Source organism: Cebidichthys violaceus, unplaced genomic scaffold (genome assembly GCF_023349555.1).
Source record: "Cebidichthys violaceus isolate CVI_PGR_0920_01 unplaced genomic scaffold, fCebVio1.0.p SCAF_12, whole genome shotgun sequence".
NCBI classification, from domain to species: domain Eukaryota; kingdom Metazoa; phylum Chordata; class Actinopteri; order Perciformes; family Stichaeidae; genus Cebidichthys; species Cebidichthys violaceus.
This window is the reverse complement of record NW_027176285.1, coordinates 5,565,914-5,579,485: the sequence shown is the minus strand read 5'-3', so window position 1 is coordinate 5,579,485 and position 13,572 is coordinate 5,565,914. Positions and strand designations below refer to the sequence as shown.

Genomic DNA, 13,572 nt, shown 5'->3' with positions numbered 1-13,572 from the left:
ACGCTTCTTTATTCATCGTCCATCACATTTATCAGACACATATTGTACTTCTTACTCCACTACATTTATCTGACAGCTGTAGTCACTGGTTACATTGCACATTTTGTCTAGTAGACATATTAATACATACATCAGTAGTAATAATCCATTAATATAATGTGTGATCATGTGATCAAATTGTGGTATTGCTATATTTATTAAAGTAAGTAGTATCATGTCATATTTTTGAATTGTAGTATTGCTATATTTATTTAAATAACAGACATGAATAATTCTGTCACCACTGTTATGAAGGGTGATTATCAGGCTATTATCTCATAATATAACAGAGTTTATTGTAAGTGTTGAAGACTGTGACATCTTTGACTCATGCTTACTCTCTGCTGCTGTATGTAAACAGGATGTCATTATTCTAGATAGATGGCCTCTTGTATGGAATCTATCTATTATATTTAGACTTTAAAATGATCTGCAGAGATTAAACCTCAACAGGCTTATAGTCACTTTTTTGTCCATGATATATATTGCCGCTTCTCACAGATGAATGTGTAGATCAAAACGTTGCTTCAATAGAAAAAGTGGTGTGAAGAGTAATCCTTATTCTAGTGTGAATGCAGCATTACATGACTCTCATCCTGTCAGATGTTCAATATAACAGCAGGGGAACTGCACAATATTTGACTTTTAAATGTGGTAGTAGCACCCTTTGCGTTGGTGGCTTTTCTACAAGGTGCTTGTGATGCACCTGCTGCAGTCCAGTATTCACAGCTAGTCTAGATATTTGAGAATCATTCAGCATTTAATCCTGAGCTCTGACTATAAAGTGCAGAATGTGACCTTTTCATACCTTTCCCCTCCCTCTCAGGTGGATTGCCTGTACTTGCTGAAGAGAGCAAGGTCGTCGACAACCCTCCTCTCCCTCCCGCTGACCAGGTAAGAGTAGAAGAAGAGATAGTTGTTGGTGTGAATAATGATGCTGTGTTTCAGGTGGGTGAGCCTCTCATGGGACAAAATGGTGTCTTCTGGGCCATGATGCTCTGGCTCCCCTTCCGGCGGAGAGAGGAAGACCACGGAGAAGAAGTAGACGATGTGCCTCACGCAGGCGATGGAGACGGTGAGTGTGATGATTTGTACATGCAGCTTACACCTCAAAAAGAATGAATCAGGCCTGAAAGTCTCCTGTTGAATCCTGTTTTAGGGAAGTGCAGAATGTGATATTTTCATACATTTTGTTTTCCCCAGTCGGTAGATTCTTCAGGGCTCAGAACCGCCTGCATTGAGCTCCCTCATCTTTTAATCCACACTGATGCCGACGAGGAGGAGATAGACATTGTGGGTTTGGACAACGTGTTCGAGCCTCACAGAAGTGACTGGGACGGTGAGTGGGTGGATATGTACATGCAGTTCACACAGTCCAGAATGATCAATCAGGCCTGAAAGCCTCCTGTTGAAGCCTCGGTTAAGGAAGTGCAGAATGTGACCTTTGTATACTTTTTTTCCCCCAGCCAGTGCTTTTTTCAGGGTTTTGAACCGCATCGAGCGCCCCCACCTTCTGATCCCCCAGTTGACGAGGACGTCCCTCAGGACCGGAGACAACAGGATCCTGCTGTTCATGTTGCTTCTTATCGTCCTGTTCCTCCTGCGGCTCTTTGTGCTGACTCTTATGCTTCTTTGAGGTCTCTGGAGGAAGCCCCCGCATCTCCCTCGACTTCCAGCTCCTCCACCAGGAGAAGGAGGGACGAGAGCGACGAGGAGAAGGCTGCAGCTAAGAGTCCAAGGTGGTCTAATGAGCGTGACTCAGACTAACTCCACGGTGAGTTTCCTGGCTGACAATCCTCCTGGAATCATCATAGTCACCAGTGCAGCATGTTCACATGTACCCTTCCTCACTACCATACAGGTATCACACCAGAGCGTCTGGCAGGATGGCTGCAGTGACTCTTTTCGCTTCACATTGACGAGAAAGGTAAGTACAACAATGTGCTATGTAGAAAAAGTCTTAAAATATGCTCCAATATGAAACGTATATGTTATTGTTTAAACCTGTTTGTCCGTCAAGTATTACTAATTCAATAATTCAAAGATTACTTGTTTTACTAACTATGTTTCTTTCTTCAGACGAAAAAGGTCTGTTTGAGCTTCTGCACATTTATACATATAATTTAACTTATTCTGTAGCTCAAAGATTTGTCTGTTTTATTAACAATTACTTTTCTTCCTTATTTTACTCTTCATCTGAGCTGCTTCTGTTCGCTGGATTAAAAGAGGTGTGTGTGCTTCTGTCACATTTTTACATATCATTTTAATTATTCTGTCAATCAAATTGTGTCTTATTAATCATTACCTTTCATTTTCTACTACCTCTACCTGTCACAGTTCAGTCATCCAGCCATCAGTAATTTTCCATTGATCCTGCCTCTGCCCCACTCAACCTGTCAGCCACGCCCACCTCGTCAGTTCACTCCACTCACCTGTGCACACAGCTGCCGCTCATCACATGCAATCAGCCCAGCATATAGTCACCAGCTCCACACTCACTCCTTTGCCAGATTGTTCTTTGCCATGCGAGTCTTTCCAGCGTTCTCCTGCCTGTCTTCCTGGTACCGACCTCGCCTGTCCCTAATTCCCTGCTTCATCTGCCTCCTGGTTATTCGACCTAGCCTTCCGTCCCTGACCAAGAACTTTGCCTCTCCTCTCCTGATTCCTGTTTGCCGGTTTCTAAACCGTTTGCCTGTCTGCCGGAGTCTAAGTAAAACGTTGAACTTTTTACCTCTGTCTTCTGAGTCCTTTGTACTGCAATTGGGTCCATACACCACCCGTTACACTACCACCTGAGCTGCCTCCTCTCGCTGGACGAAAAAGGCGAGTATGAGCTTTTTAATATAAATTGGTGAAAACAATATATTATACAATACGTTATTGTCTAAACTAATGTGAAATTATCAATCTCACTTCATCTGACTCGACCACCTGAGTTATTGGTGCTCATCATGGACAACATGTGAGTGTGTCTGACGTGAAGAAAGGGACTTAAAAGAAATACTAATATAAAGACAAATGAAACAATGTGCTACTATCAGATTACTTAAACTAGCTACATACTGTTGATCCATGCAACATCACTTATTTATCACTTATTTTTATGCAAAGATTATTTGTCTGTCCTACGAACCTTTATCTCTTGTTCTCTGCTCTTATCTCACTCCACCACCTGAGCTGGAGGTGAGTATGAGCTTCTGACTGAGAAATAAAGTAACCAAATATGAACTACTTTATCACGTGAAGAGAAAGTAATGTTTGCTATTGTGTGAATGAGCGACATTCACTATTCTACACATGTTTATACATATAAAATCACTAATTTATTAATTCTAAGATATTTTGTCTTCCTAACTTTATTTTAATAATTATTTATTTACTCTTTTCACAGAGACTCAAAGTTCCTGCAGTACATCCAGAGCTTCCTTTACGGCAAAGAAGAAGAGGTTTCAGCTGAAGCTTCCTTTATTTTTACATTCTAATGTCACACCAAAGTTCACACCAGCGCCGCCTAGTCTCCACTCGTCTCCCCCAGTTCCCCTACACAAACAAATTGAGCTCTTTTTATACACCTGGTCACTCTAATTAGCCCATACATACCATCTACAGGTAAGTAGATCGATAACAATACATGTTCAATAAATATTTACATTAATTCCCCAACCCCAAGACATCAATAATACTTTACAAATATTTACTATTCCTATAAATATAGTAAATTATAAACTAATAATGAATCTAAATAAACAGAGCAACACATATCTTTACTCCCCCCCCCTCCCCGCTTCCTGTAGTTGGTACTTACCGGAACTATAAATGGGAGAACTAAAAGGAACTTCTTTGTCCCTGTGCACATGGCTCCCAGCATTCACAGGCCTACAATAAATATCCAATAACATTGTGTGTGTGTGTGTGTTTTCCTTGGTAACTTCATCACATGTCCAATACTGTCCGCAGCATAGGTAACGGCAGTGCGTCGTTACACACACACACACACACACACACACACACACACACACAGGAAAAAAAGGAAAAAAGAAACTTGACTGCTGAGTGTAATATAGAGATAAATGACTCTCATATCCACAGTTACGTAATATTATTTGATGACCTTTGGCTATACAATAAAGTTCACTGTATTTAGGATGTCAAAATTTGTATTTGCTCAGTGTTAGCACACCTCAGGGTACAACAGCTCATTAAAGACAAGTTTGAACACGTTATGCCTTTAGAAAACTGGGAATACAGGCACAAGCAAATACTGACAATTCACAAACAGCACTCCCTGAATAAATGTCTATTTTTTGAAAGAAAAAAGAAAAAAGGGGATTTCAGAGAGAAGCATACAGAAGGGTCTACAATATGTTTGAAGGATGTCAAACTGACTCAGCAGTGAAAAAGGTTAAACAGATAAAGATGGAAGCTAAAGCCTACAGATCACAGTGAAAAAGTGAACCATCACATCACCCTATAATCCAGACAGAAGACAATGAAATTAAGGAACAACACTGTTCTTGTAAAAACAGGTAGATATTTAGCCACTGTTAAAATCATTAAAAAGCCAAAGCAGCTTGTGTAGACAGGGGGAAAACACACAAATATAACACATGCAAAACAAAATCTGCAAGTGCTCAGCAATTCACATAAACAAAAGCATCAAATTAAAATGCATGACCAGTTACATTAGAATATCACCACACCAATTACGACACATCATCAGGTTCTTCCACTGTTGGCTTGCCAACGTTCCCTTGGATGCTGTGACAGAAAATGGACTGTTTTTGAGAGGAAAAAGTGATGCAGGAGACAACTCTGCACGAGTTAAAGCTCAAAAGCATAAGGAAATATGACCTTAATGCTTTAGATTTGGATTCATAATTTATTTTTGGACATTAGTGGCATAACATGTATTTAAAGCCCAGTTGATTTATTGATTTATTTACTTTTTTGTCATGCCTACACAGATACAATAAACTAAAAGTTATTGAGAATTTTTATGAAAGACATATTTAACAAATTAAAAATGTAACCCTGAATATTGAAGGGATGCCTCACTTATTGTACACATCAAGTTCAGTTTATTTTCCATAAGGAGTACTTTTCATCCTGTGCAAAACTGTCTTCTGCGGCTTCGGAGAGAGCGTAGTCCAGTCATCGGGGTTATCTCTGCTTCATCGTGAGCCTTACATTTTTAACAGAGACCCTGTATTACAAACTTTGGAGTTTGGACACAGTGGGCATTTACAAGATAAGCCTCCTAAACGATGTTATAGCCTAGCATACCGAGTTGCATCATGGGAAATGTAGGATCTAATGACCCATACTAGGGACTAAAAGACAAGAGATATGCACTTCTTATGCTTTGATTTTGACCTCTCTTTTTATGATCCATCTTTTGTGAGTCTCGCAACTTTATGGAAGTGCAGTACTAAATCATTCAGGCATGAGAGCATTATCAATTCCTACAGTAACTTTAAAAATAAAAAAATATTTGCACAGCACCAGCCTGCACAACAGAAGTAGTTTTTGGACATCCTATTTTTATGGAAGGTGGTCATAATAGTCAAACGGAAAGAAACGAAGAAGTAAAATGATCCAAAGTTCAATCAGACTATATTAATGAGATTTTCCCTGTTTTGTTAAGAGTTGATGGGCTGTAAAGTGCATGTATTCTGGGTTCCTGGACCTGCTGGCTGGGATTCATTAAAATGTAATTAAAAAAAATTCAACAAAAATAAAATATAATAGAGATAAAACATAAATAGCAAATGATCAGGCTACAGATATTAGGAAATAAAGCATCCAGCTGGGTTGTGCTGCTTTGTTTTTTCTTTTGGAAAACAGTTGGAGACAGTCCAACATGTCTTTTTTCTAAACTGTAGTAAATATAACAAAGAAATCAGTACATTACTGAAGAGATTGTAAATTCTCAGAGTTCCAGATGTTTTTGTTAATGGTGATTTAGTTTTTATTTTCTCCTTATCCTATGGAGTGCAGCAAAACGCATAGAAGCGTCTAAACGGCCAAAAAAAAAAACACCGAAGAAGAAGGAAAATAACCCGCCTTTCCGGTTGTCTATTGGCCAATCAGGAGTCCACATCCGGAAGCAGCTCACTGTACCTGTAGTGTGGTTCTGAAAGCAGCTAGTCAGCTAGCATACTGTCAGAAAGCTAAAAACACAACACTTTATTTTTATTAGGTTACCCAGTTTCCTGTCCTGAACATCACCCGGATAACTAGCTCACACTGCAGGCTCAAACGGTACCATGGTTGGTGTTAAAGTGATCGCTAGCGACCCGGACTTTCAACCGGAGCTAGCGGCCGCCGGCTCCAGGCTCGCCGTAGTGAAGTTCACAATGGCTGGGTAAGCTCACCAACCCGGCTTCCGAGGCCCAGCAGCTCGCAGCGCTTAGCACTTTGGTCTGTCCCATGAACGTAAGACTGGGAAACATTCACAGATCGTCGGTCAGCTGTTTCGTGGCACTGACACGAGCCGGATAGCCACGTTATCTGACAGGTGTAGCTTCTTTATTGCCAGGAAAGCAAGGTTAGCATGCTATCTTTAGCAGCTGTTAGCCGAATAACGTTAGCTCTGTTGCTTACAATGACATAGCAGTATTACAGTAACTTGGCTGCTCAGGGTTCGTAAGACTTAATGGTGAAAAACGGCAACAGTAGCACCAATATACTGTTAAACATTGTAATATTTCACAAGCCACTGTAGGAAGTGCTTGTGACGTTAGGTATTGTGTCTTTTAGTACGAATAGCAACGTTAACTTAGTTTGAGTAGCTAGCGTTAAATGAGTTTCGATGGTTGACTTTTGTACGAGACCTAGTCTATTTACAGCGTGTACAATATGACGTTTCTCTGGTAGCTTGTAGTGAAGATAGGAAATGAAATACCTTGTGGGAATTATGCGAGAAATTAAAGCGATTACAAGATTCAACGTTGACCTCTGGTTATACTGTGATGGGCGTTTTATCAAAGATGTCTTCAGATTGCGGGTTGAATCAAGCACACCGCACGAGCAAAACCTTCTAGTCATGCTGTAGATATCTTTAATTTAGAGACAACTGTCTCCCATACACAGTCCACCAGAGACACATTAATATCAGACAATGTATATATTACATTTCTAAACTACTCCTTAGAAAGCCAGTGTCGGTCAGGCTATACATATATGTAATGTATATATCTATAACAAGTACTTTTGTGTAGTTACAAAGTTGTGTCTGTAGCATAGAGTATTGGAGACAATAATAATACATATCAGTATATACTGTACATGATCAGATTCTGATGTACTGTAAATCATGCCAATAGTGCATTATTCAGTAGTTACTATCATATAAACCATTGATTAGTGAAGTGTTGTTGGTTTCTTTAATGCTAATTGTCGATTAGCTGATTCAGCACTACCCAGGCTAACACACCGTCCTCTGTTCCCCGTCAGGTGTCGGCCCTGTGTCAGAATAGCTCCCGCCTTCAACACGTTGAGTAACAAGTACCCACAGGTCGTCTTCCTCGAAGTAGATGTTCACGTCTGTCAGGTGAGTCCGCCGCACGGTGTCAGTGATTTAAGGAGAGCGATGGCTGTTGAATCACTGTCCTCTGAAACCCTCATTACGTTTTTGCTTAGGTAACCAGTTGACCAAACTTCCCAAAAAAGTGGGTTGAGTGTAGTCTGAAGGAAGTAGAGTTTCTAAAGGATGAGGTTGTTGGTCAATATTTTTCGTATTATCAGCAAATCCGACTACAAGTCCAAAACCAATGATGTGATAGGTCGGCTCTCAATGTCTTTGACTTCCCTTTCCTCGCTGTGTCACTCGGCTCCAAGCCCATTGTTGCTTCTGAAGACTTGAATTTTTAAAAGTGGCTCCCAAATATATATCGTGTCATTTTCTTAAAGGCTCAGTCACTTCTTAAAACTGTTGGTCACTGTAGTTTGTAGCCAGTGTCACTCAAACTAGAGGAAATAGCGTATTTGTTGGGGACTATTTTCATCTGCGGATTTATCCACGCTTGGTGCTCTAGTGAGTATTGAGTCCAAAATAAAGTACAGTGTGTGTGCGTGTGTGTGTGTGTGTGTGTGTGTGTGTGTGTGTGTGTGTTCATGGTCACATGTCACCCAGTGAACCAGTGTGGCTCGTTGATGTGGTTTCATAGTTTTTTGTAACAATGGAGCTCTTTGGCACAGAGGAAGAAGATACTGTATATCAGACTTTAACTACACAAACGTGATAGCAGGATCAGGTCAATGTTGGTTTGGTCTTTTCATGAGATTTGTTCACAGTAACAAAAAATCCAGAACTTCACCAGACTTGTCCTTCAGTTTGAAATGGCACAGGAAGTTGTTACTCTCCCAAGATATTACCAATAGAATTCAAACTGTCTGTGAAGTTGGCTTTGAGAAAGTTGATCTCTAACAGAAATGTAAAATAAACACCAGAGAGATGCAGTGAAAAAAAACAACCGCTTTGTTTCAGACCAAAGTTTCTTCTCTCTTTTTCAGGCAACAGCAGCCGCCAACAACATCTCAGCCACGCCGACGTTCTTGTTCTTCAGGAACCGGGTTCGGGTTGACCAGTATCAGGGGGCAGACTCTGCGGGTCTGGAGGAGAAGATCAAACAGCACACAGAAAACGACCCGGGAAACAGCGAGGACTCCGACATTCCAAAGGGATACGTGAGTTGACAATGTCTGGAAATAGTCCCAAATACCACATAAGCCATTTTTGTAGGACTCTAGACATAGACACAGCACACAGTGTTGCAACGTTGGAAACAGAACATAAGCATGTGCAGAATTAGTGTGATCCAGAGAGGATACGAGTCAGCCAGATGCCTCAAAAGAACATGTATAAGTGTTTTAAAAATAAATAAACGTAAAAAAAGAAGTTGAGTTTTGTCTCGTTTGGTTTGTTTGCAGATGGACCTCATGCCTTTTGTCAGCAAAGCCGGCTGCGAGTGCCTCAACGAGAGCGACGACTGCGGCTTCGATAACTGCCTAATCAAAGACTCCTCCTACATGGAGTCCGACTGTGATGAGCAGGTACGAATGTGCGGTATCACAATCGCAAGAACGGCGGACAACTCGGTCTGTAATTTCTCCCATTCCCAATATTTCTGCAAAAAAAAAGAGAAATTGGAAGAATGTTGGCGTTTTCTTTCGGGTCTTAAAGGAGAACCCGGGTCAACCTTAGCCGCCACACAGCACACCGCGTTGGCCAATCAGTCAATCTGCGTACTCATAGCTAAACACTTTCTCTCAGACTTTAGCTTGTGTGTTAATTGTACTGAACTATAAATTGAACTTGATAGTAATGTGTCTGTTTTGTTGCCATCCTTTAATCTTGTCTAGTTGCTGATAACTATCGCCTTCAACCAGCCTGTGAAGCTCTTCTCTATGAAGCTCCTGTCCTCAGACTTTGGTGAGTTTTTTATGCCGCACTACACTTAAATAATCTTAATCTCCCATCTGGAGGTATTGTGATGAAAATACACTTCTGTTCTCCGATAGCTAACGTCCTGTCCTTTGCTCCCTCCTCCCTCCTCTTGCTGTCTCCCTCCCTCTCGCTCGTCAGCCCAAGCCCCCAAGGTGGTGAAGGTGTTCATCAACCTCCCCCGGTCGATGGGCTTCGACGACGCCGAGCGGAGCGAAGCCACTCAGAGTCTGGAGCTGTCGGAGGAAGACTACAAAGAAGACGGTCTGATCCCGCTGCGCTACGTCAAGTTTCAGAACGTACAGAGCGTCACGGTGAGGGCCAGGTTGCCAACACGTACTGCTGAGACAAAGCCATGGTCAGGCTTCAGACCAAATGTCACGCTGAATGTACTGAAATGCACCGGCTAATGTATTTCAATCAGGCGAGCCGTACGCTCGCACCGAGAGACACCAAGTAGTCATTTATTATGATCAACAGGTGGGCCTGTATTTATCAAGTGGTTCAGAGTAGGAAATCTGGAGATAACTGGAGGACAAATCTCATAGTGAGACATTTCTGGTCCTATCTATAGAACTAAGAGTGAAAGCGTTTTATCATCACGTGTCAATTTCCGTTCGATACATGCATACGGCCTTTTCAAAATAAACTTCCGACCTCACAGGACACTTACTTAGGTTTAGGGAACAAAACTACTTAGGTTTTGGGAAAACATTTAGGTTAGAATAACTACGGACGTAGCATTACTTAAGTACGGAAGTTACGCGACAAATAAATCCACCATGAACCAGCGAACAGCGGCCTCCTGGGTGAAAGATCGCTATTGGTTTGACCGGCCCCGCCCTGTGTGAGCTTTTATGTGGCCTAGTGAGAACTGAACTGAGAAAGGAGATCAGCCTGACTGGTTAGTGTGTTTATTGATGCAACATTTTTTGTTTTCAATTCTCACCAGTTGTTTATCAAGTCAAACCAAGGAGGCGAGGAGACGACAAAAATCAACTACCTGACGTTCATAGGCACTCCAGTACAGGCCACCAACATGAGCGACTTCAAGAGGGTATGGACCAGTCACAGCTGCCTGGGCTCATTTATGTTCAGCTTTGTCTGTGACTCACTCATCATTTTACTCTGTCGCCATGTAGGTCGTGGGAAAGAAAGGAGAGAGTCACTGAGCAGGAGAACCAAGGAGAGGACGAGAAGAAGAGGAGGCTGCAGATACATCCAAGGACTTTCCCTCTGCCAAAGCTGCCCCCCCCCCCCCCCCACACACACACACACACACACACACACACACACACACACACACACACACACAGCCTCCAGCTGACCTCCTCAAGCTCTGAGGGAATTCTCCATCTGTGGAGACTCAGTCTACAAATCGTTTGTATTGTAATTCTGATGAATATGACTGTAAATAAAACACAATCCTTTTTCAAAGGCATGTGAGTTGTGTCTGCTTTCTGTAGGAACTAGAGGAGGAGGAGGAAGTGTAACGGTATCAGTGAATGTGCCACTGGTAACAGTTCTAGTATTGCAATAAAGACAGAAGCAGCAGCATGGAGTGTATATATATATGATATATATATATATATATAGTATTCACAGCGCTTCACTTTTTCCACTTTTTGTTTTGTTACAGCCTTAATCCAAAATAGATTAAATTCATTTATTTCCTCAAAATTCTACACACAATACCACATAATGATAACATGAAAAAAGTTTGTTTGAAATTTGTGCTAATCTATTAAAAATAAAAAATTAAGAAAATCACATGTACATAAGTATTCACAGCCTTTGCATGACACTCAAAATTGAGCTCAGGTGCATGCTGTTTCCACTGATCATCCTTGAGATGTTTCTATAACTTGATTGGAGTCCACCTGTGGTAAATTCAGTTGATTGGACATGATTTGAAAAGGCACACACCTATCTATATAAGGCCTCACAGTTGACAGTGCATGTCAGAGCACAAACCAAGCCATGAAGTCCAAGGAATTGTCTGGAGACAGGATTGTATTGAGGCACAGATCTGGTGAAGGGTACAGAACAATTTCTGCAGCATTCAAGGTCCCAATGAGCACAGTGGCCTCCATCATCTGTAAATGGAAGAAGTTTGGAACCACCAGGACTCTTCCTAGAGTTGGCCACTCGGCCAAACTGAGCGATTGGGGGAGAAGGGCCTTAGTCAGGGAGGTGACCAAGAACCCGATGGTCACTCTGACAGAGCTCCAGTGTTGCTCTGTGAAGAGAGGAGAACCTTCCAGAAGAACAACCATCTCTGCAGCACTCCACCAATCAGGCCTGTATGGTAGAATGGCCAGACGGAAGCCACTCCTCAGTAAACGGCACATGACAGCCCGCCTGGAGTTTGTCAAAAGGACTCTCAGACCATGAGAAACAAAATTCTCTGGTCTGATGAAACAAAGATTGAACTCTTTGGCCTGAATGCCAAGCATAATGTCTGGAGGAAACCAGGCACCGCTCATCACCTGGTCAATACCATCCCTACAGTGAAGCATGGTGGTGGCAGCATCATGGTGTGGGGATGTTTTTCAGCGGCAGGAACTGGGAGACTAGTCAGGATAGAGGGAAAGATGAATGCAGCAATGTACAGAGACATCCTTGATGAAAACCTGCTCCAGAGCACTCTGGACCTCAGACTGGGACAAAGGTTCATCTTCCAACAGGACAACAACCCTAAGCACACACCCAAGATAACAAAGAAGTGGCTTCGGGACAACACTGTGAATGTCCTTGAGTGGCCCAGCCAGAGCCCAGACTTGACCCCGATTGAACATCTCTGGAGAGATATGAAAATTGCTGTGCACCGATGCTCCCCATCCAATCTGATGGAGCTTGAGAGGTCCTGCAAAGAAGAATGGGAGAAACTTCCCAAAAATAGGTGTGCCAAGCTTGTAGCATCATACTCAAAAAGACTTGAGGCTGTAATTGCTGCCAAAGTTGCTTCAACAAAGTATTGAGCAAAGGCTGTGAATACTTATGTACATGTGATTTCCTTCATTTTTTTATTTTTAATAGATTAGCAAAAATTTCAAACAAACTTTTTTCATGTTATCATTATGGGATATTGTGTGTAGAATTTTGAGGAAAAAATTAATTTAATCCATTTTGGAATAAGGCTGTAACAAAATATGGAAAAAGTGAAGGGGTGTGTGTGTGTGTGTGTAACTTCCCTTCTCCGTTTCCCTGTAAGAGCTTGCATCCAGTTTAAGACTGTGGTGCTAGCCTACAGGACAGTGAAAGGAACAGCTCCTTCCTATTTCCAGGCCATGGTCAAGCCCTACACCCGTGCCCGACCACTTCGCTCTGCTGCCTCGGGGGGGATCGGTCGCCCCGTCGTTCAGAGGTCCCTGCAGTCGATCGACCCGGTCACGGCTGTTTTCTGTCCTGGCTCCACAATGGTGGACTGAACTCCCCACTGACGTCAGGACAGCAGAGTCGCTGCCCATCTTTCGGCGCAGCCTGAAAACTCACCTCTTCAAGAAGTACTACCCTGAGCCTTCCACTCAACACTTATTGTATTCGTATTGGTCTGTTGCACTTATTGTATTCGTATTGGTCTGTTGCGCCTATCGTATTGGCTTGTTTTTTGCACTGTACTATGGCTCTGGTTTATGCTCTTAGATGCTTGTTTAAAAAGGAGATGCCCTTATGACTTCTGGTGACTAGTAGTTCTCTTGAATACCTATGTTGAATACACTTATTGTAAGTCGCTTTGGATAAATGCACACACTCACACTGTGTATGTACAGAATATGAGGCAAGTGAGAAAAAAATATTTCCGAGTGATCATAATTGTTTTCTTTCCTGTGTTTATGATTTAAGAACAGTTTTTTCCAAAAAAAATTAGAAAAACTGTTTTTAAAAAAAAAAGTTTTGCCAGGGTAATCTCTCTGAACTACTTAATCTGTATTTATTCTGTGAAACAGTAGTAAAGGGTCCTTTTTACAAATTACTTTCTTTCATCTATGAAAACAGGTGAAACAAATGTTTTTTTTCTGTTAGTTGTGTAATAGCCATTTCGGTTACAAAGGCTTAAGTGCACCACCTCCCCATCTTCTTAGTAG

The 13,572-nt window shown here is 41.8% G+C and overlaps 1 protein-coding gene across 1 annotated transcript; it reads left to right on the top strand.

Moving 5' to 3' along the window:
* Window positions 1-6,133: 6,133 nt before the first annotated feature.
* Window positions 6,134-10,925, top strand: txnl1 (thioredoxin-like 1). The gene is made up of 8 exons (XM_068705993.1): window positions 6,134-6,403; window positions 7,495-7,591; window positions 8,554-8,727; window positions 8,971-9,093; window positions 9,403-9,472; window positions 9,626-9,798; window positions 10,437-10,541; window positions 10,627-10,925. The coding sequence occupies exons 1-8, from the start codon at window positions 6,306-6,308 to the stop codon at window positions 10,654-10,656; spliced, it is 870 nt and encodes a 289-aa protein (XP_068562094.1). The 5' UTR covers window positions 6,134-6,305; the 3' UTR covers window positions 10,657-10,925.
* Window positions 10,926-13,572: the final 2,647 nt, after the last annotated feature.

Excerpts from the sequence above, each read along its gene's own strand:
- txnl1 (XM_068705993.1), top strand. The coding sequence starts at position 6,306 with ATGGTTGGTGTTAAAGTGATCGCTAGCGACCCGGACTTTCAACCGGAG. Across the intron at positions 6,404-7,494 it reads GTGAAGTTCACAATGGCTGG|GTGTCGGCCCTGTGTCAGAA; the intron begins GTAAGCTCACCA and ends GTTCCCCGTCAG. Across the intron at positions 10,542-10,626 it reads ACATGAGCGACTTCAAGAGG|GTCGTGGGAAAGAAAGGAGA; the intron begins GTATGGACCAGT and ends GTCGCCATGTAG.